Source organism: Gasterosteus aculeatus, chromosome 21 (genome assembly GCF_964276395.1).
Source record: "Gasterosteus aculeatus chromosome 21, fGasAcu3.hap1.1, whole genome shotgun sequence".
Classification (NCBI taxonomy): Eukaryota; Metazoa; Chordata; class Actinopteri; order Perciformes; family Gasterosteidae; genus Gasterosteus; species Gasterosteus aculeatus.
This window is the reverse complement of record NC_135708.1, coordinates 7803306-7825739: the sequence shown is the minus strand read 5'-3', so window position 1 is coordinate 7825739 and position 22434 is coordinate 7803306. Positions and strand designations below refer to the sequence as shown.

At 43.2% G+C, this 22434-nt stretch overlaps 1 protein-coding gene and 1 long non-coding RNA gene across 4 annotated transcripts in view; one reads left to right on the top strand and one right to left on the bottom strand.

Annotated features, from left to right (window-relative positions):
- The window catches only part of kcnh2b (potassium voltage-gated channel, subfamily H (eag-related), member 2b), a 216136-nt gene that overhangs the window by 95932 nt on the left and 97770 nt on the right, over positions 1-22434 (bottom strand). For 2 of the 3 annotated variants that reach the window (XM_040166921.2, XM_040166919.2), the window contains exons 3-6: positions 11699-11854; positions 9148-9337; positions 6930-7246; positions 6624-6835 (exon numbers count right to left, since the gene is read on the bottom strand). In XM_040166921.2, the coding sequence (XP_040022855.1) occupies positions 6624-6835; positions 6930-7246; positions 9148-9337; positions 11699-11854 (875 nt within the window). Of the gene's footprint in view, positions 1-6623; positions 6836-6929; positions 7247-9147; positions 9338-11698; positions 11855-12443; positions 12579-22434 lie in introns of those variants that run through there. The other variant, XM_040166922.2, reaches the window with a different exon arrangement.
- Positions 4638-5831, top strand: LOC144390485 (uncharacterized). The gene is made up of 3 exons (XR_013454527.1): positions 4638-5071; positions 5319-5437; positions 5537-5831. It is a non-coding gene; the product is annotated as an uncharacterized LOC144390485 (long non-coding RNA).

The window sequence follows — 22434 nt, the reverse complement described above, 5'->3', positions numbered from 1 at the left end:
CTTTTTTTTTTTACACAACCCCAGACGCTATGAGTGACACTTTCTATCCACTGGTCGGTTCAGCGCTTCATGCTTCTCCAAACTCTGAGTAAGAGCTTCCTCTTTCTCAACCACTCCTCCTCATCCAGCCAGCTATCCACCCAACAATCCAGCTATACATTCATCCATCTATTAAGCTTGCAATCCATCAAAAATTCAAGCTTTTCATCCAACCTACCTTATTGAACTGTGTTATTTGTTAATTACAAGTCACCCGTGCTCAAGTTTGAACACAGTAAAGCTTCCTTAAAGGCTGTAAAAAAACTTGTTGAAATGATTGATTAGCCGATAGAGCCAATTAGAGGTGTCAAAAGTATTCAAATTCATTACTCAAGTAGAAGTATAGATATAGGTATAGATAGAAGTACTAGGGTTTAAAACGACTTCTGTAGAAGTTGAAGTATCAACTCAAGTGTTTTACTTAAGTAAAAGTATAAAAGTACTGGTTTCAATACTACTTAATGTATAAAAGTAAAAGTATTGGTAGGGGAAAGAAATCCATTAAGGACAAACTCTCACAGAACATGTCAGTCCGATACAATGTGATCGGAAGGTGCCTTCAGACGATGCTGAAACAACAGAGGGACAAATGTACAGTATAATTTTCCAGTGACGGCTAAATGACATGAGTCGGAGGACGTACATACACATTGATTAGGTCAGGACTGTCAAACACGAAGGTGCGAGGGGGTGGCGCTGACGCTACGCCAAAGTTGTCCACACTCCGGCGGCGAGTTTGAGAAGTATGGATTAGGTAGACTGCAGTGTCTCCCCTAGGTTTACTACTTCATGGGGGGGCACTGAACTGGCAGCGGACGGTTATCAAAACATCGGCCAAATAACTCGTTTCAGACTTCAGACAGAATCCCGTTGTGTTCATTTCTAGAGCCTCACATTAAGACACACATCTTTTTATTCAAGACACTGCGTTGTGCCAGATTGCAAGGAGACTGGGATTGCAAGGAGCTCGGGCATAAAGAAGTATAGGAGGCAAAACTCAACAAGTATAAAGCCTTAAAGCGGATCAGTGCCAGGACCAGTTACAAATCTGCATTCATTATTCTTGCGGGTGTCAGATGTTTTATGGAGCACTTTTATTGAACTTCACAATTATTTAGCGTTTTTTTCCTGCGGTTCCCTTCATCCCTCCACCTTATGTGGTGCTGCTTTCTTCAGGCCAGAGCTAGTACTGCATGAGCTCTGGCAATCCACTGAACAGTTGTTCTCAGGCATTAAACAAATGGATGTAGGGTAAGATCTGAACGACACGGCTCGGTTATAGATTGAACTGATTATTTCTGTCTCTATAGTTGAAAAAGCATAGATTATTGAAACTTTTCTGACTGCACAGGAAGGTCAAAGGGCAGGTTGGGGCAGTTCTTAAGGGGATTTATGGGACTAACATCAAAACGCTCTGCTGCTGCTGGTATTGTGAATTCATGTCAACCCATCAGCCCTTATTTTAGCCATTAAGACACAGAAAAAAAGATACACTGTTACAAAAGAGTTTCCCTGTTATATGGTTGTGATATATATGCAGTGATAAAACATATATCATATTAGATGTACATTTATAATTAAGCTGAAGCTTTTATCCAAAGTTACTTACAATTAGTGCATTCAACCAAGAGAGTACAGATCCAGAAAACAAGAATCAATAAAGTACCATTTCTACACAGCTTGTGCACTACAATGTACTTACAACATGGTTAACACATACGCATACTCATACTGACGGTTACGTTTTGACCATACCTCACATGCGCAGCATGATTACATTGATTTTGTATTGTGGTGCATCATCAACCTGAGATTTTTCCCTGATGATGTTCCCGTTGGTTGTGCAGAACATTTTGTTCATACTCATCTCTAGTAACTCTTATAGATTGCAGTGCTGGCAGAGAATTAACATAATCCTCTTTGCTCTTTGTTCGTATAACTCCCATCATGGCCTTCCCAGATGCAAGAAAGAGACAAACACATCGGGCTGAAAAAGGAATTCACTGACCTGATGTTAATGTATCAATAAAAAGCAAATGGCTATTTACCTAGTTCTCCCGCTAAATAATCCTGCACCAAAATGATTATGTCATTATTATGACATGTGATTTAAGTTCGTGAAATAACATAATTTATATACAGTCCCCTCCAAAATTGGAACGGTAAGGAAAATTCCATTATTTTTGTTGTTCACTGAAGACATTTGGATTTAAGATCAAAAGATGAGTATGAGACAGGAGTTCAGAATTTCAGCTTTTATTTCCTGGTATTCACATCTAGATGTGGGCGACTGTGGGTGAGTGGGGAGCACGGTCGTCCTCCAATCAGAGGGTTGTGGGTTCGTTCCCAGTCCTGGCTAACCCGCATGTCGATGTGTCCATGGGCAAGACACTTAACCCGACATTTCTCCTGTAGCTGCGACTACAGCGTATGAAAGTTAGTTCCTGATGGGCAGGTGTCACTGTGTATGGTTCTCCTGTCATCAGTGTATGAAGGGGTGTGAATGGGTGAATGATGTCATGTAGTGTTAAAGCGCTTTGAGTGGTTGGAAGACTAGAAAAGCGCTATACAAGTACAGTCCATTTACCATTTACCATGTGTTAAACAACTCATAACATACCAACCTTTGTTTGAACCCACCCATTTTTCAAGTGAGCAAAAGTATTGGAACAAATAATCATTAATAAATGAATAATTAATTAAAGTAAATAACATTTAATATTTGGTGGCATAACCCTTGCTTGCAATAACTGCCCCAAGCCTGCGACCCGTTGACATCACCAAACTGTTGCATTCTTCATTTGTGATGCTGTTCCAGGCTTTTACCGCAGCTTCTTTTAGTTCTTGTTTGTTTCGGGGTGTTTCTCCCTTCAGTCTCCTCTTAAGGAGGTGAAATGCATGGTCTATTTGGTTAAGGTCAGGTGATTGACTTGGCCAGTCTAAAACCTTCCACTTTTTCCCCCTGATGAAGTCCTTTGTTGTGTTGGCAGTGTGCTTTGGGTCATTGTCCTGCTGCATGATGAACTTTCTCCCGATTAGTTTCAATGCATTTCTCCGTAAATTGGCAGACGAAATGTTTCTGCACACTTCTGAATTCATTCTGCTGCTACCATCATCGGGTACATCATCAATAAATATCAATGATTGTGTTCCAGAACTTTTGCGGCTCATCTCTGTACTTCTTTGCAAATTCCAATTTGGCCTTCTGATTCTTACTGCTGATGAGTGGTTTGCATCTTGTGGTGTGGCCTCTATATTTCTGCTCTCTGAGTCTTTTTCGAACAGTGGATTGTGATACCTTCACCCCTGCACTGTGGAGGTCGTTGGTGATGTCACTAACTGATATTTTGGGGGTTTTCTTCACAGCTCTCACGATACTTGTCATCAACTACTGTTGTTTTCCTTGGCCGACCTGTTCGACATCTGTTACTCAGTACACCAGTAGTTTCTTTCTTTTTCAGGACATTCCAAATTGTTGTGCTTGCTATGCCCAATGTTTGTCCAATGACTCTGATCGACTTTCCTTCTTTTCTCAGCTTGACAATGGCTTGCTTTTCTCTCATAGACAGCTCTCTGGTCTTCATGTTGGTTTATCCTTTTTAACAGGATTGCAGTCTTAATAGGTTTGAACCAAGGGTGAAAACTTAGACTAGTCATGCAGAGCTATTTAACAACCAACCTAAAAGGCAACACCTGGGCAACAAGAAACACCTGTCAGTCACATGTTCCAATACTTTTGCTCACTTGAAAAATGGGTGGGTTCAAACAAAGGGTGGTATGTCGTGAGTTGTTTAACACATCTAGATGTGAATGCCAGGAAATAAAAGCTGAAATTATAGGCACATTTTAGCTTGAATTGATTTATTTAATTCAAATGTGCTAGATTACTGTGTACGCCATTAGCAATGGCAAATGTTATGTAAAAAAGATACACAAAATAACTTCTTTAAAAAATGAGTTTTAATCAAGGTAAAATGAGCATTCCATGCAAACAACATTTGAATCAGAATGAGGGGTCTGCAGAGATCACAGTCTCCTATAGCTCAACTACAGTGCATAGTGGCAGGACTACAGTGACCTTTTCTTTGGTCTTACTTAAATGCACAGAGGATGTTTTAACCACACATCTTCTAGCAATGCGCTCAACTGGCAGAAATGATGCTGGGTATGACGTGTCTGTTCCCTGCAAGCCCCAAACTTCTATTGGCTTTCCATAAAAATGTCTGTCCGGGTGGGGATGAAGCCAGGAAACTTGTGCAAGAACATGTTTAAATGCCGTACCCTTTGACACAACATTACTAACAATAAACTGCTTTATAATGGCTGGTCGTAGTTCTGCTAGAGGGTCAAGGACGGGTTCCTCAAAACTGTAGTGTTTCCACACCACTTAGCATAAACATATGCTGACCTTTATGCTCTGCATCTATCGATTGAGTAAGTTACATTCATATATGTTACCCGTTTACATGTCATGGCAGTCAACCTCAGTGACACAAGAGTACATCTGATGATACATTGTAAACACTGCATGTATGTCAGACTCATCCTAAAATACTGGTCCTTCCCTATAACAATAACCTCGTATGTGATTGGAGGACCCTTAGACTCATCGTCCAATCACGTGTGAGGTCATAGGCATGACTCATACAGCAGTACTTGCAAGATGAGCATACAAACAGACACGTGTGTGTTACTATATTCAGAAGAACTGTATCTCCAGTTACTTTGTTTGGTTTTTTCTGGTTCGTGAATAATGGCTGGACGACGTCTCGCGTTCAACTCGCCTTCAACTCCTCTCCGCGGTCAGCAATTTTCGGCCAGTCCGCAGACAGACGAGAAGAAACTGCTGAATGCTCTCAGTGGATTGTCTCGTCAACTCCAACAACAAACTGCCGATATCAACGAGCGGTTCGCTCCACTGGAGCGTTCGGGACTCTCCAGGTTGCTGTCCATAGAGAAGAGGTTGGCGGCTCTGGAGTCGGGAGGAACTGACTCAAAGAAGAGGAGACGGGCGCACAATCCCAAGATAGCGGTAAGAATATGTTCAATGACTGCAAGCTAAGCTAAAAGTAGCGTAGCCTAAAACGAAAGCTAAGAGTAGCCTAGTAGCCTTACAAGTGAGCAGAAACAGCTTTATTAAAGTGTATTTTCTTTGCCGTGTCGTTTACAGGAAGCGGTGCGCCGTCTTCACAACTCCGTTTCTCCTTCCTTGTTAAATGTTACTGTGACTTGCGTTTGATTTTTTTTATTCATACCACACTCATTTAATTGTTTTCCAGCCGCCTGTAAGACGTATTTTGAGACGGTACGCAGGAGCTTCAGGTTTTCCCAGCCGGAACACTCATTCCGGGCGGAAGCTGCAAAGAATTCAGCGCGGAGTCGAGCGAGAAGAAAGAGGGTAAGAGTTTATTTGCTTACTTTTTTCAGGTGCATTGATAGATGTGTTGTGTCCATACGGATCGTATCGCACAGTACTGATTCATTGTTGTTTTTACAGCTGCTGGAATCGAGACAAAGTGTGCTGGCTGTTGACGAGGTGGAACTCTGGAAATCCGCCACCGTAGAGCTCATGTCGGACAAAGAGCATGGCGATGTTGCCGGGGTCTCGGGGTGGATTGTACGGTCGCCGGCATTTCGTTGGGTCGCCGGCATCCTCTAACGGGACTGCAGCTTTGCGGACAGTTTACTGAGCTGTACTTTTTTAAACCGCCTTTACCCAAGTGTGGGCAGATCCTCACTTTGTATATAGTTGTTGTTTGTATGTTGTTAATAAAGCTCTTTCTTTGCATAAACATGTTCCTGGCAAATGTTCATTTTCTCTATAAATTCATTGATGTCCTGGGTGGTATCCTAATAATAGCGTAGTAGCCTACATAGGATAACAATGAAATTAATATACAGCATAATATGAATTTATAAATATATATATAAATAAAATGAGGTGGGTGACCAATAGCGACAGATCTGCCAACCAATCACGAGTGATTTTACTTGTTTGAAAGTTGTGGTTTCATCCAATTAGGAGTAAGGATATTCAAGCCCGCTCGGCCACCCGCGGTTTCGCTGCATTCATATGCTAATTCGGGCTATTCACACCTCCGCCAGCTCTCCACATACGTCATGGTTCGTGTCCGACAATTTGTGGCACAGACAAACGCGACGTGCGCGGATTGCAAATTGTCGGAGACGGTCGGAAATTAGGGAGATTTACGGGCATTTACAGGGACGAAAATCTCACTTTTCATGCAGTGTATGGACCAATGTTCAAATAAGCCGTCTGTCCAAGTACAAAAGGAAAGTTTCCCCGATTTGTTCAGTTCAGCCATTGGTACGATTATTATCTCCCAAGGAAGATTTGTCACATGATCGCGAGTGGAAGAAGCTGGCATGACAAAATCATGCTAACTTGCACATCTGTCTGACAGCACCTACGCATGTATGTGCACACAACATACACGTTTCCACTTCCTGTAAGATCAGTTAGGACTGAGCCGCAGCATAGAATAGAAAAAGCCTGACCACAAAACGAAGAAGCTGCCAGATAATGAGAGCAATGAACGCTGCATTCAAGAAGTGCGTCCTACCTGAGTGACTTTCTCTGTGACGTGGTGTGTCCGGTCGATGAGTTTGCAGGGAGCTATGATGTCCATCTCCCCGCTGGGCAGGGCAATGAGTGGGTCCGGTTTGAAATCCACAAAGTTGAGGGTGATGTGAGGGATTTTGGAAATGGTGCGGTACCGCATGAGGTCCGAGTCCGACGTGGAGTTCAATATGTTCGCTTTGCTGTTAACCGCGCCTGAAAAAACACGCACAGAGCATCAGGAGAGGGGATGATAGAAAGAGGGCTGAGAAGCTGTTATTTTTCATTTCCTTTGCATCCACTTGCTCACCCGGCCGGACACTCCCTCTGCAGTTCTTGCGGTCCCAGTCGGGCCTCAGGGCCTCGATCTCGTCCACAGAGGAGGCGCGACGCATGCTGTGGAAGCTCTCGTGCGAGCGGCTACACGACAGGGAGCAGTTGGAGCCCGAGCCGTCCGGGTTCAGGCTGAGGCGGTGGTGAGGTGCCACACAGGGGGAGGACTGGGTCAGCGCATCCACCCGGTGGGCTCTGTGTGGAGGAGGAGAAGGACTGGGTGCAGGAGGGTCAGGGCCCAGTAAGGTGCACTGGTCTTCCTGTTGGTCTTCTGGCCAACTCTGTAGGGCTGACCTAGGAAACAAGGAAGGGGATGGTGGTATGTACATTTGGGAGTCATTAAACTGCATGTTTAAGGTGAGGGTGAGTCTATATACTTCAATATTAATGCTATTAGAACTCAGTGCTGCATTTGATACTGTCGACCACTCAATACTTTTGGACAGGTTGGAAAACTGCGTGGGGCTCTCAGGCACAGTCTTAAGCTGGTTCAGGTCATATCTACAAGACAGGAACTATTTTGTTTACATTGGTGACTTCGTATCAGAAACAACCGACGTAACGTGTGGAGTCCCCCAAGGTTCGATCTTAGGGCCGACTTTATTCAACATCTACATGCTTCCACTAGGACAAATCATGCAAAAAAATAAAATTGACCACCATTGCTACGCTGATGACCCAAATCTATGTAGCGCTATCACCAAACGACTACCGCCCCATAGATCTTCTGTGCCAGTGCATTGAGCAAATCAATGCACTGGCACCAATCAAACCAATCAAAGACTGGATGTGTCAAAATTTCCTACAACTAAATGAAGACAAAACTGAGATCATTGTATTTGGTGCTAAAAAAGAAAAGTAACCCAACACCATCACTCTCTTTCCCTGAAAACATCAATTAAAGCCAGAAATCTGGGGGTTATTATGGATTCAGATTTACACTTGGAATGTCACATCAAATCAGTAACAAAATCGGCCTACTACCACCTCAAAAATGTAGCACGACTTCGAGGGCTCATGTCAGCTCAAGACTTAGAAACACTTGTACATGCCTTTATAACTAGTAGGCTAGACTCTTGTAATGGTCTCCTTGCAGGTCTTCCAAAACAAACAGGCAGCTCCAGCTTGTTCAGAACGCTGCTGCTAGAGTTCTAACAAAGACCAAAAAATGTGAGCACATTACACCAATTCTTAAATCCTTACATTGGCTCCCAGTATGTCAGAGAATTAATTTCAAAATCCTACTGCTCACATATAAATCACTACATACGTTAGGGCCAAAGTATATCACTGATATGCTTCCACTACATAAGCCTTCAAGATCACTAAGATCTTCTGACACCAATCTATTAGTGATTCCCAGAGTAAATACAAATCATGGGAAAGCATCATTTAGTTACTACGCAACAAACAGCTGGAATAAACTTCCTGAAGATTTAAGACTTGCCCCAACTCTGACCACGTTTAAAACAAGACTGAAAACCTTTATGTTCAGCTTCGCCTTCTGCTAAATTTTACCTACATTGCACTTTAACCTCTGCCTTTAATTAAACAATTTAAATAAGATTTTAATCTATAATTTTATTTGCTGTTTTTAATTGTCTTTTAATTCCTGCATTTCATTTCACTACATTGTATGAAATGTTATGATGTGAAGCACTTTGAGTCTGCCTTGTGTATGAAAAGCGCTATACAAATAAAATTGCCTTGCCTTGCCTATAATAAAAAAGGAAAGCTGCTGGTTTTGGCCAACAATGACCTCTGAGGTCTTTCTAGGAGGAAAGTAGACAGAAGGTTCCTAGCAAGAAGTGTCGAGACTAATTTACTAGAAGTAGTTTATATTAGCTTTAGAACCTAATAATAGATTAAAGTGAATACAATCCAGATATGGCAAAAATGGCCCTACAATGAAGGTGTTATGAGATTTAGAGGTGTATGTTCAACTCATAGGATTTCATTTGCACAATATTCACAATCAAAATGTTTAAATATAAATGTGTTGAAAATACCTCAGCTGAACGATTCTACATCAAAGCCAGATAAATGTTCATTAGAATTGAGGATGACGGAACATTTTATTTTTTTAATGCAAATTCATAGACCCTTTATAGGACTCATGAGTGTGAGACTTATCCAAAAGAAGCAGCTGGGCTAAGCAATCTCCTTGTCCCCAACATGTCCCTCACAGGGCCTACCTGCTGCCAACGATTTGCTCTAGCTGTAAAGAGGGAAGAGGCAGGAACTCCCCGAGGCCTAAGTGGTGTTCTGGGTGCAGCACAGGTGTAGCAGTAGGGACGTGAGCCCCCTCTGTGTCGTCCAGAGACACTTTGCTGTTGGACAACGAGCGCAGCAGGGGAAGACGCAGCTTGAAGCCTCGTGGACGACCTGGAGAGGAGGAGGAAGAGAAAGAGGAGGGAGTATTTCCAATATTATTCTGGCGCAGGAAGGAGAGGAGTTGAGAACTGCAAGGAAAAGTATGAATCAAAGATAAAAACTCATAGGCATAGGATATGGGAGAATGTTCCAGGTATTGGAGGTGTTAAAGGTCAGAGGGGGGGTGGGGGGGCAGACCAAATACAGCTTTAAAAGCAATCCAAAGGTATGTCGAAGAAATGCATGTTGAGTCTTTTCTTAAACTGCTGGCTAAGGATAAACGTCAGACAATGTCGGACACCGTAGCTTTCTCTGGCCCCCTCCTAAACTTGACCAGTGACAACATGTACAGCCGCATGTCGTCATTCTGCCGCTGGTTGTCGAGGTGGTGCCCAGTAAATAATTTGGGCTTCGTTGATCACTGGAAGACGTTTTGGGGAGAGCCTGGTTTGATTAGGAGGGACGGCATCCATCCCACTTTGGGAATCTTCTACTGGTCTCTTGGATCCGATTCCGACCAAGCTGCTTAAGGAAGTTTTACCTTTAGTTAGCACATCCTTATTAGATATTATGAATCTGTCTTTGTGGACAGGACATATACCACAGTCCTTTAAGGTAGCTGTAATTAAACCTCTTCTTAAGAAACCTACTCTTGCTCCAGAGGTGTTGGCTAACTACAGACCTATCTGTAATCTTCCCTTCCTCTCTAAGATCCTTGAGAAATCCGTCGCAAATCAATTATGTGACTTTCAACAAAACAATGCTTTGTTCGAGGATTTCCAGTCAGGATTTCGAGCGCATCACAGTACAGAAACAGCACTGGTGAAAATTACGAATGATCTTCTACTTGCATCGGACCAAGGACTCATCTCTTTTCTTGTCTTGCTGGACCTCAGTGCCGCATTTGATACCATAGACCATTGTATCCTGTTGCAGAGACTAGAACATTTAATTGGTATCAAAGGAACTGCACTCAGCTGGTTTAAATCCTACTTATCGGATCAATCCCAGTTTGTGCTTGTAAACGGTGAATCCTCAAAGACCACCAATGTTGGTCACGGAGTCCCACAAGGTTCTGTACTTGGACCGATTTTATTTTCCCTCTATATGCTTCCTTTGGGCGATCTTATCAGGAAACACCGCATAAACTTCCATTGTTATGCAGACGATACTCAACTGTATCTGTCGATCAAGCCAGAAGAGACGGACCAGCTAGTTAGACTTCAAGAATGTCTTGGAGACATCAGAACTTGGATGACCGGCAACTGTCTGATGCTAAACTCAGAAAAAACGGAAGTTATCCTGATAGGCCCAGAGCGCCTTCGAAGCCAGCTGTCACGTGATACAGTTTTTATGGATGGAATTGCTCTGGTACTCAGCAGCACCGTCAGGATTCTGGGAGTTCTCTTCGACCAGGATATGACGTTCAACTCGCATATAAAGAAGACTTCAAGGACTGCCTATTTTCGTCTACGTAACATATCAAAAATCAGGAACTTCCTGTCTCAAAGAGATGCAGAAAAATTAGTTCATGCGTTTGTCACTTCCAGACTGGACTACTGTAATTCTTTGTTATCGGGCTGCTCTTGTAAATCTCTTAAGCCTCTCCAGTTGATTCAGAATGCTGCAGCACGTGTATTAACAAGAACTAAGAAAAGGGATCATATCACGCCTGTATTAACTTCTCTGCACTGGCTCCCTGGCTTAGGTTAGCCCGGACCAGCCCTTAATTAAGCTGCTATAGGCTTAGACTGCCGGGGGACAGAGCTCCTCTCTCACGCTCTCGTTCTACCATAATTCACGTTTTATTAATGCACACGACTAATTCAGCTTCTTTCCGGGAGTTTTTTTTGTGCTTTCTCCCCTAGCAGGTCTTAGTAGATCGTAGTTCCTTCTGGACCCTGGTCCTGCCGTGGCCCTGCTGACGCCTGCTGCTGCCATCATCATTATTATTTTAGATATTAATCATATTACTGTACTCGTAAACCAACATTACCCTCTCCTAAAGTCTCTGTGCTCTCCCTCCCCACAGGCTTCTGTAGATGGTGGTTCTATCTGATGGTGGTTGCCCCTGCAGTGGTCCTGCTGTGCGCCTGGCTTACTACTCACAATTACTTGAATCATTTCTGTCATAGGAATTGCATGTATTATACATTGTTTATTCCATACACATGGCATCCATTGTAGTCTGTGACATTTTAAGTCACCAAAGCCATTAAACTTTCTGTACCTATTGTACTGAATGAATAGTTACGGCCTATTTTATTCCTTCATTGATGTTCGATATTGATCATTTTAACAGAGACTCCTAACAGAGGTCATTGCACAGCTGTAAAAACATCAGAGAGGGACTGAGCACTCATGGGTATCTACCGGTGACGAGCCAGGTGGGTAGGCGGTGGTTGAGCTCCTGTTTGTGGTCTAGGAGTACTTCCTCTGTCATGCCCTCGAAGTTGAGGATGAACATTATGACCATGCCATCTTCATTCTTCACAGGCACCACGTCCACCATACAAGGGAAGCACTGACCTGCGTGTAAAGAGAAAGAGAATGATAACGCTGCGTCGGACTGATGGCATTAGGTCCAGAAAGTTAGTGCATTAATGCTAAAACAGCTAAATAGGAGTGAAATGAGACCACATGTGATAGGGAGTGGCTATTTAGATTAGGTCTGTAGGCCTAGATACTTCGTTCTATACACAGCAGCAGGACTGGAAGCTAAACAAGATGCTATTCTTGTTTAGACACAATATAAACCCACAAAGCTTCACAATACCCATGGAAACACACACACACAGTGAGAAAAGTCTCATTAAAAATATAATGGAGATGATCTGGAAGCATCCACAAAACATAAGGAGAAAGGAGAAATTTAAATGTTTGTAAAGACATTGTTTACATAGTACAACAGGATGGACACATAAACTTGTGCTAATTTACTCCGTTTCACTTTCCATAAATTAAGCTAAGGTGAAATGCAGGTGCGTTTTCAAAATAAAAGCTCACCTGTCCATCACCTTTTTGATAATTTAAGAGAGCTACTTTGTTTGCCCTGAAAATGTATTTTTCTTTACACGTTCTCCTTGTGATGTCTCCTATGACTCGTCCTGTCTCTTACCTGGACCAGATGGCGAACGACCCGCTCTGCAAACAGCAGCTTTTTACATCCAACGCAGTATTTTGCACTACGCCATGTACAGTGTCTCTCATGCACGCCTGCCTCACTCACTCACTCCCCTGCCAATCATCATCATCAGCATCATCACTGGAGAGTGGGCCAAAATCCGATTGGAGCACAACGTAATCCCAACGCAGGAGGGGAGAAATGTGAAACACAGGGAATACTAAAGGATTACACCATCTGGCCATATCTTGCAGAGAGAGTGAGTGTGTGTGTGTGTGTGTGTGTGTGTGTGTGTGTGTGTGTGTGTGTGTGTGTGTCTGTACCCATGCATGCTTATGTGCACGTGTAGGTAGATAAGCTGTCGGGTCATTCATGCTGTGACACTGGATTCAGCCAAACCTGCAGACATGTGCCACCACTGTACTAATGTTTGTTGGGGTTTTTTGGCGGTTCATGTGCGAACATTGCTAAGATCACAGAAGGCCAGATGCGAAAAGGTTGTGATACGACCAGAATCATTAGAACATTTGTCACAACTCAATGTATCAAGGGGGTGGTTATTAAGGGGGATATTTTGTGTTGTGCTGACTCAGCAGGCAGTCAATGGCGGTATAAGAAAAATAGAGGGCTCACTCTCAACAATCTGGAACATTTCCTTGGTTACATTCCTCTCCACTGATTGTTTTCATGCGCAACTTTAAATACATTTCCAACTATTAGTGCTCTATTCTGTGTGTTTTACTTCATTATTTATCTGTGTGTGAGTGTGTGTGTCCTAAATTTTCGGCACATCAAAACGTTATACTGTTGAAAATTTCCCCCGAGAGTATCCAAAATGCATAGAGCTCGGCAGTCAACAGGGCAAGTGACATTTTATCCAAATGCTCAGGCTGGACGACTCAGCGTGGACCGGTTGATAATCTGATTTAGCGTTACTGATTTATGAAGCTTTAGGAGATTATCACAATGCACTAAAACATATCCAAAAAAAAAAAACAGAGTGAAAACAGCTCACCGAGGAAGGTCGAAAGATCATATGACACAGTGGGATCAACATAGAGAGGAGAATAAAACAAGAAAACGTTATAAGTAAAGGACTATGCAGATTACTGTACTATTCCAACACTTTTACAGGCTGTGGTATTTGTGGGACAGGAACACTGAAAATAAAATTTGACAAAATACTTCACTGTAATTGGTCACTTCTAATGAGACATATTATAACAATATGCAAGCCTCTGCTGTGTTTGGTCTGTCAAGAAGGATTGCAATGTTTCAGATAGTATCACAAAGACGGCTTGGATCTACAATAGCTAACCTGCTCCAACAATCCTCAAAAGCACATGTGGATTTACAAAAAGGAGAAATTCAACCAACTGACCCTTACAAGCCTTTAAACCACTCAACGAGGTCAGGTGGATTAACTGAGGGCTTTCACAAACTCTGATTGAAGTTGTATAACTGTATGATAAAATATACTTCATCGTCACCATGGAAAATTGTGCCGTGGTCAACTTGCACCCCAAAGACAAATAAAAAAAATAAACAGAGAAATAAATACATTAGTATTACAAAAATAGGAAATAATGATAGTACCACATAAGACATAATGCTTAAACTGCCTTCTTAAGTGTTTTCTTGTTCGAGGTTCGGGTTAGGGGAAAAGACGGCTTCATCTGGAATCATGCAAGGAAGTGAGGGAGGAAGGATGAAAAGTTGGCAGATTGAGGGAATGAGGAAAGGTAGGAGAGAAAAAGGAAAAAAAAAGAAGAAAGCATGAAAAAAAATTATAAGTTGGAAGGTGGAATGATTCAAGCGCTGAAAGATGAGGAGAGAAAGAGAGACGTCAGTAGAATCCAGAAAGATCTCATGAAAGGGTAAGTGAAGAAGGAGCAACGAAAGAGGATCGGTCAGGGAAGCTTACTGAACTGAATGTCACTCAATATTGACATGATGGGAAGGATCAACTGAGTTTAGCAGGGTGTCACCTGACCACTGCCCCGCCACTCTCCTCCCGAAGTTGAGACTTAGGGAGAACGCTGCACCATTTTGTCAGACCACAACTCTGACAGATCCTCCCACAAGACAACTCCCCAGAAAGTCAGTCAGGGATGTTTTAGCAGCTATTTTCTCTTTTTTAACCTAAGAAAGACAGAGAGGTTAACCGCTGATACTGATTAGAAATCAGTAGCTTAATATCTGCGAAAAGGCAAATGGATTAATGGATTAGGAGAAAAGATGAACCACCTCCTCACTTCTGGGCTGACGTGAAGGGAGGGGTCTGTTAAGAGAGTCAGACATTCTAATAGCATTATCTATGTATTATTTAATATTCTAATTGGTATGTACATATACATTTTAGGATATCAATCTAGCATAGGTGGGTTGAAATAATGCTCCTTATGCTCATTTAAATAGTACTGAATTGCCATTATTAGCAAGGTGTTTACTTGCTTACTTCTAAATTTGTGTCTTTACGGGCACAGAAGGGTGCATTATAAGTATACAGTATACATAAACACTAATGATGGGTCATAGTCACTCTGGGAATATTAAATGTCTGAAGAACTTGACAGTAAAGCAGAAAGCAATCATGCCAGATGTAGGATGCCAGAACTATGTAGGATATTTAATTTGTGATTCGTTTCAAATAGCAACCTTCTCCCCTTGAAATAAAATACATTTGCAGAGAATCTGAAACCCGCCAAAAAGAAATTAAAAGAGTAACTTCTTAGTGAGGAGTACTGACGAAGAGAACGTGGTGGCCTTGTAGAGGACCATATATATCTGGCTCCCACTAGTTTATAGTTCACTTATGGAGCTCACGGAGACTGGATGGATTTTTATCAATTTATTTTTAGTGAGTACTCGTATGTTATATGTTAACATATATTAAATGTTCAGGGTAAATGTCGTAAGAGGACAGGATGTCAACACCCTCACACACACACATGCATCGCATTTATAGACACTCATTTATAGACACTCTCTGCATCATGGATGTCCATCCCGGGAGTGGGATCCCTCCTCTGACGTTCTCCCTAAGGTTTCTTCCCTTTTTTCCCTCTAGGAAGGTTTTTTTCATTTTTTGGGGAGTTTTTCCAGTGCCGATGGTGGGTTTCGGGACATAGGGGGTTGTATGTGTACAGACTGAAAAGCCCTCTGAGGCAAATTTGTAATTTGCAATTTTGGGCTATACAAAATAAAATGAATTGCATTGAATTGAATTGAATCGCTCTTCCACAGTTGGGAGAAAAAAGTTCAATAAAACATCTGCGGATCCACTGGGTCGGCTTAAAATATCCTACAAGCTGGCTGGCTGCGGGCCAACTGGAAAAGCTTCTTAATGTTCCGAGCCACGTTCAGAGCCGAAGGAACCCCTGATTAAATCCAAAACACTCAGGCTGAGTCGGCAGCGCTAATTGCGTAATGGCTTGATGGTGTCAGTCCTCACAGAGAAAATATAATTTGGGTTAAATGTGTGAATCTTCACTGGCACCATGAATCGATTAGCTATCTACCATTAACCCTTAATTCTCTATGTATCTCAATGCATCAGATCCCCAAATTTCCATATTACTGCTTACAACTATTTTTTCATCAGTTAATACAAGCAGTGAGGTAAACCTAAACTGTCTTAGTTGAGAAAAGAGGTTCATCTGAGTTTAATTTAACGGTGTTAACACAATAAAACTAATAATTATTGTTGTCATTGGTTCTAGCCCACTCAGTGGAGCATGATGAAGTGGTAAACGCAGCAATCGACATGTTGCCAGGGGTTCAAATTAGGCTGTTCTTATGGACTGAACTCTTATGAAATCTGTCCATTCTATGTTGAGCTTTGAAAAGCGACCCTCGCAGGACACTAGGTGGCAGCACACAACAACGTTTCCATTGTGGTTCCTTTACAGCGATGTGCATCGTGTTTAATGAGGGTGGATGCACACATTGGCCTCTGTGAGCAATGGTTCAGAAGAGGATGTAGAGGGGGACTTTAACTACACAGCTCTGAGCACCGCACAGACCTGTGTGTCTGGGGGCGCTTGGCATTTTTCCTGTGGGTGTGAATGTCACATCGGCTGTTAATATTGATGTTGACCCCCCCAAACAACTCCCCCTATGCAGTGTCCCTCCGTTCTTGCCCACCAACTGTTCAATAATACGTGATGCAACATTATTCCATCTTTCAAATTGATAGCGCACGCACACAGACACACACGCACAACTACATTCAAATGGCATGTGGTTGACCCCAGGAGCCTTTTTTTTAGATCGTTTAAGGATGAGAATCTGTGGACAAATCACTCCAGGCAGTAATCAGCTGCATGTACCTCCAATAGAGACAAATAGCACTGAGCTGTGTGTTTACCTGGCACAGTAGCTGAAGGTATTGTCCTGGTTGGGATGTGTGTGTGTGTGTGTGTGTGTGTGTGTGTGTGTGTGTGTGTGTGTGCGCTTTGAACATGTACATGCTGAATATCAAATGTGCGTTTATGTTGCTGATACGTCAAAAGACTCATTCTGCCCTGTTGGTAGGAAGTATGAAATGACACTGGTGGGGCCACTTGTGTTTGACTTATGCTGAGAGGTTGATAGACCTCCAGGCTGACAGCAAGGAGATCCATTAGAGCAGCTGTCCTGGACATGGTGACTGTGTTCTTGAGTGGACTACTAACCCATAGCATTGTATTTTATTTTATTCCTCATCGATTGTCGTACGGTCTGCTGTTACGCACCAACCGCCAAGTCAAATTCCTTCTACGTCTGACATATTATGGCAATAAATGTTTCCTGATTCCTGAATGAGTGGAGAGGCAAAGATTTGACTGATTGAGCCCTAATTCACTACTGTATGGATTGTCTGGTGGGAAAGAATCTTGGAGTTGTCTCAATATATGATGATATGAGTTGTCTCAAAGTATTATTACACAATATAGTAGACTCAAAGTATCCCAGAATGAATCGTCAAAAGCAGTGCCTCACTAATGAGGCAATTAAGGTTAAATGGCAGATGGAGTGGAGCAGAGAGCAGTGCGATGCAGATGAACCAGAGAGTTAACGTGAGCAGAGCAGCACAGCACAGACAAAGCAATTTAAATTTAGCTAAATTCCTCAACTTTCCTCACGGCAAAACAGGTATCAGTTTCTGTGGCGCTGTTTTGCTGATCATTTCACAGTGGGACGATTTGAGCGAATGATTCCATAGGAAAACATACAGCTGTCTCTTGATCCATCCTATGCATTTCCTCCCAAGTAAAAGAGCCTGGTAATAGGCATTATTTGTATGGCATTATGAATTAGATTTGCGTACAGGGGTCTCTTGAGTTTGAAATGAAAGAACAAATGCAGACGGCAGATTGGTAAACCACGATCAACCTCCAACACATTTAGGACCCAATTAATTTGAGAGAAGAATATTTTCCATTAGAGCATATATTAGGTCAAAACTAACTACAGCTCACAAGAAGCAAGCCCACATTTCAATTACATTTTGCTTGTGAGATGTTTCCAACTGTCCATTGATCTTATAGTAAGTTAGTCAATGCATTTGTGCAGGCTGTGGTTTGACATGTCCTAATTGGGTTAGTAAAATACGGCAAATTAAAGCTCCACGGGATCATTAGCAGAGAGACACTTGATTTTACTGTTCCCAGGGAGGAGCTCCACAATTAAAGGACTTAGTTCACACTTTGTCCCTGCTCTTTTTGACATGTTTCATTGTGTTACGGGAGGCAGCGTGCATGTTAAACTTGTGCAGTGTGCAATTTTCATGAGAAATCCGAGGAGAAAGGGAAGCGTGCATCTTTGCAAGGTAAATTACTTAACACACTACTCAGGGTAAAACCTTTAGTGCCCAGATGGAGGTAGAGTCTAAAGGCCGTCAGTAATATACCAGTTAACGTGTATTTGAAGCTCTGCAGGAATAAAAAATTCCAAATTTTAGTCAAAGACACGGTTGACGTTTTAATGACTTTTTAGGTGGGGCCGGAATGATCAGCGCGTCCAAATGAGGTCGAAGCTCAATGACTTAAGATTGGCTAAGTTGGCAGGGAACTGCCAACTGAGTGTAACACACTCAAGGACAAACTCAGAGCATGGACTCAGGAACATCATACACCATAAATGTGCTGATGATGCACCAGCTGGTTAGCTCCATAGAACAATATGAGAAGGATTGATTGTAAAGCCTCTATTTTCCAGTAGCTCCTTGCAGGATGCGGATTAGACACAAAACCGTTACTTGAGATTGATTTCCATATGATCAACTGGATGAGTGATTGGAGGGGAGAAAGGACAAGAGGGAAGTTTAATTTCCTGTGCATGCAGTTATTTAACATCATAAAGATTCCCATCCCCGTCTGCCGGATATGTATGCGCTCTCACTCTTTAAACGACAAAAAAGAATGCACACTTCAGCCACGTTGAAAATGCTCGAGAACCACATTCCAGAGAGTCAGACAGAGGTGGGGAGGATTTTATGAAAGTTTTCTACCTGAATAAAAATAGCTGTTATTCAACATGGAGCATTCACAGATCGAAGAGGATTGAAATGACAGAGTTCACAGGCAAGAAACAATAGCCGGTGCAGCACAAAACCACGCAGTGAAATCATCCAGATGTGCTATTTACACAAGAAGGAGACTGTGTGTGCGTGTCAGAAAGGGGCCAGGTGGTGGGCATGGTGCCTGTTGCGGTCGGTTGAGATAATTTGAATAGAAGCTTATTTGAATGGAATATTCTGCAGGTGTGCATCATTTCCATGGTCCATGACAACCATGGAAGGTGGCCCACACAACTTGCAGAAGCATGCAAACACTTAAAATACATATGCACCATGCGGTGCGGGCATGTGATTATGGCTTAAGACAGGGGTGTCAAACTCATATTAGGTTTGGGCCAGATACTGCCCAAGTTGATCTCAAGTGGCCCAGACCATCAAAAATCATCGGGGGGGTTGGCGCTAATAGTCCGGTCGACGGGGGGGGACCGTGGGGACACTGTCATTTTCAAGCGGGCGCTGCTACCTGGAGTAACGCCGTGGTTGAAAAGGTCTAACACAGGGGTCCCCACACGTTTCACAACTTTTCAATCCAATTCATGGCGATCTACCCCCCCTCCTACCCCCCCTCCCCGGGCAGTTCGGCGGCAATAACAATACGAAACAACATCGCTGCATACCTGGAGCGTAAAACGAATCGATATATAAAAAAAGAACACAACGAGCCTCTCGTTTGTCAGAAGTGATTGTGTGGTGACATGATGTGATTTTCTTTCCCCCAATGGCAGGTGATCTACCGGCACCGTGTTAGTGTAAGCGACGTGGGTGTATGCTGGTGAAATAATTCAGTCCAACACGTTCTGGGTTTTCCTCCAACTTTTATGTCACGTAACTCACAGTAATTCCAGAGTCTTTCCCCCAAATCCACACTTTTTCTCCCCCAACTCTTCCTCTCACCTCCAGACGCCCGAACAGCGGCAACTAGCGTTCAGAATGAACTCTTACACAAGTGAACGACCACGTCCCCCTGGTCAAACGCATACGCTCACTCATAGAGTGCGACCCCCAGTAGACTTTTTAGGAATAGCAGGTACTTTTATAGAAATGGAATTTATGTTTTTTGTAATTGACAATAGCAAATTCATCCGACGGGCCGCACTGACCCCCTGGCAGGCCTTGAGTTTGACACCTGTGGCTTAAGATATATTGGCAAATAAGCATTGGAAGCTACAGTTGTGGTCAAAAGTTTACATACACTTGTAAAGAACATAATGTCATGGCTAGAGTGATTGGAACAGATACTTCTTTGTCACAAAAAACATTCATGAATTTTGGTTCTTTTATGACTTTATAATGGGTTAACAGAAAAAGTGACAAAATCTGCTGGGTCAAAAATAGTGTGTACAGGGTGTACACCAACAGTGTGCAGGTGCGTGCATCTCTACTACAAGGCCATCAGACATCCAGGCGACCTAAAATCGGACTAAGTATCTATTCTTTTAAACCAAGCTAGTCTGCTAAATTTGTTGTTGGTTCTAGCATCTTAAGTTAATTTGATCTGTTCTCTCTGTTTGAAGTTATCTTGGTTGCTAGTTTGCTTAAGCTTTCAGTTTTTTAGTGCCAGTTGGTTGTGTCTAGACTCTACTATTAAGTTAACTGCCAGTGTGCCCTCCTAACTTTGCAAGGTTTGACCTGATCTAAGTCTGTTTTGCCTTCTCTTCTGAAGCAAATAAGACTTGAATCCTTAAACTCTCAGTTTGTCAAAACACTACATGTCCACACATCCATCCCACTGTCTCTTTCGAATTCCATGCTGTAACAGTTACTTACCCGGTACAATTAACTATCGTTGTCCTTTACCGTCCGCCAGGCTCCTTGGGTAATTTCTTGGAAGAACTGGACATTCTCCTGTCCGATCGCCCTGAAAATGGCCCTCCGCTCATCCTCCTGGGTGACTTCAACATCCACAGAAACAGAAAGAGAAGTCATGTGACCTCTTACACCTACTTTCTTCTTTCGCTCTGTCACTCAGTCCGTCTCCTCCTACTCATAAAGCCGGCAATTACCTTGACTACATCTTCACTAGAAACTGCTCTACCACTAACCTCTCTGTAACTCCACTTCATGTCTCTGACCACTTCTTCATCTCTTACTCTCTCCTACTCTCTATAACTAACGACCCTGCCCCATTGACTGACTCTGTACCTGTTCGTCGCAATATTCGCTCCCTCTCTCCCTCCTCCCTGGCATCCTCTGTTCTATAAGCTCTCCCTTCTACTGATTCCTTCTCCCTCTTGCACCCGAACGCTGCCGCAGAGACTCTCCTCTCAACTCTTTCCTCCTCTCTAGACTCTCTCAACCCTCTTACAACACGACGGACTGGCAAATCCCCTCTGGCTCCGTGGCTGTCTCAACCGGTGCGTGCCATGAGAGCCACCATGCGAGCATCGGAAAGGAGATCAAAGGCGTCAATATAAACGATCTGATGACCTGCTTGAATTTCAATCTCTTCTCTACTCTTTTTCTGCTTCGATCTCTGCTGCCAAATGCTCTTTCTACCAATCCAGAATTGAAACTTCATTTTCTAACCCCCAAAAACTATTTTCGATCTTCTTCAACCTCCTCGAACCCCCTAGACCCCCCCCCCCTTCTTCCAGGAGACTTGTATGTCAGGAGAATAGCTGACATACGCTCCTCTTTCTAAAACCCACCTCCTACTTCTTGCATCCCACTGACCTCAACTCGATCGCCCTCACCAAATTCTTACCCTAGTAACCTCTGCCCATCCGACCACCTGCCCTCTTGACCCCATTCCATCACATCTTCTACAATCTATCGCACCTGACCTTCTTCCTTTCCTCACCTGTCTCATCAACAATGCTCTGTTATCTGGCTGTTTTCCCAATTCTCTGAAGGAGGCAAGAGTTAACCCTCTCCTGAAGAAACCTACCCTCAACCCTTCTGAAGAGAACATCGACAGACCGGTCTCTCTTCTTCCCTTTTTTTCCAAAACCCTTGAACGTGCGATCTTTAACCAACTCTCCTCCTCTTCACTGTAACAACCTCCTTGACCCCACCAGTCAGGCTTCAAGGCAGGCCATTCCACAGAGACTGCTTTCCTTGCTGTCTCAGAGCTCCACACTGCTAAAGCCGCCTCTCTCTCCTCCTTGACACGGTCAACCACCAGATCCTTATTTGCTCCCTTCAGGTACTTGGTGTCTCAGGCTCTGCTCTCTCCCTTCTCTCGTCCCACCTCGACGGCACCTACCGGGTAACCTGGCCAGGATCTGTGTCAGAACCTTGTCCTCTTACTACTGGGGTTCCTCAGGGTTCCGTCCTGGGTCCCCTCCTATTCTCGCTCTACACCAACTCTCTTGGCGCTGTCATTCGCTCGCATTGCTTCTCCTACCACAGCTATGCCGATGACACCCAACTAATTCTCTCCTTCCCTCACTCGGACACCCAGGTGGCGGCACGGATCTCTGC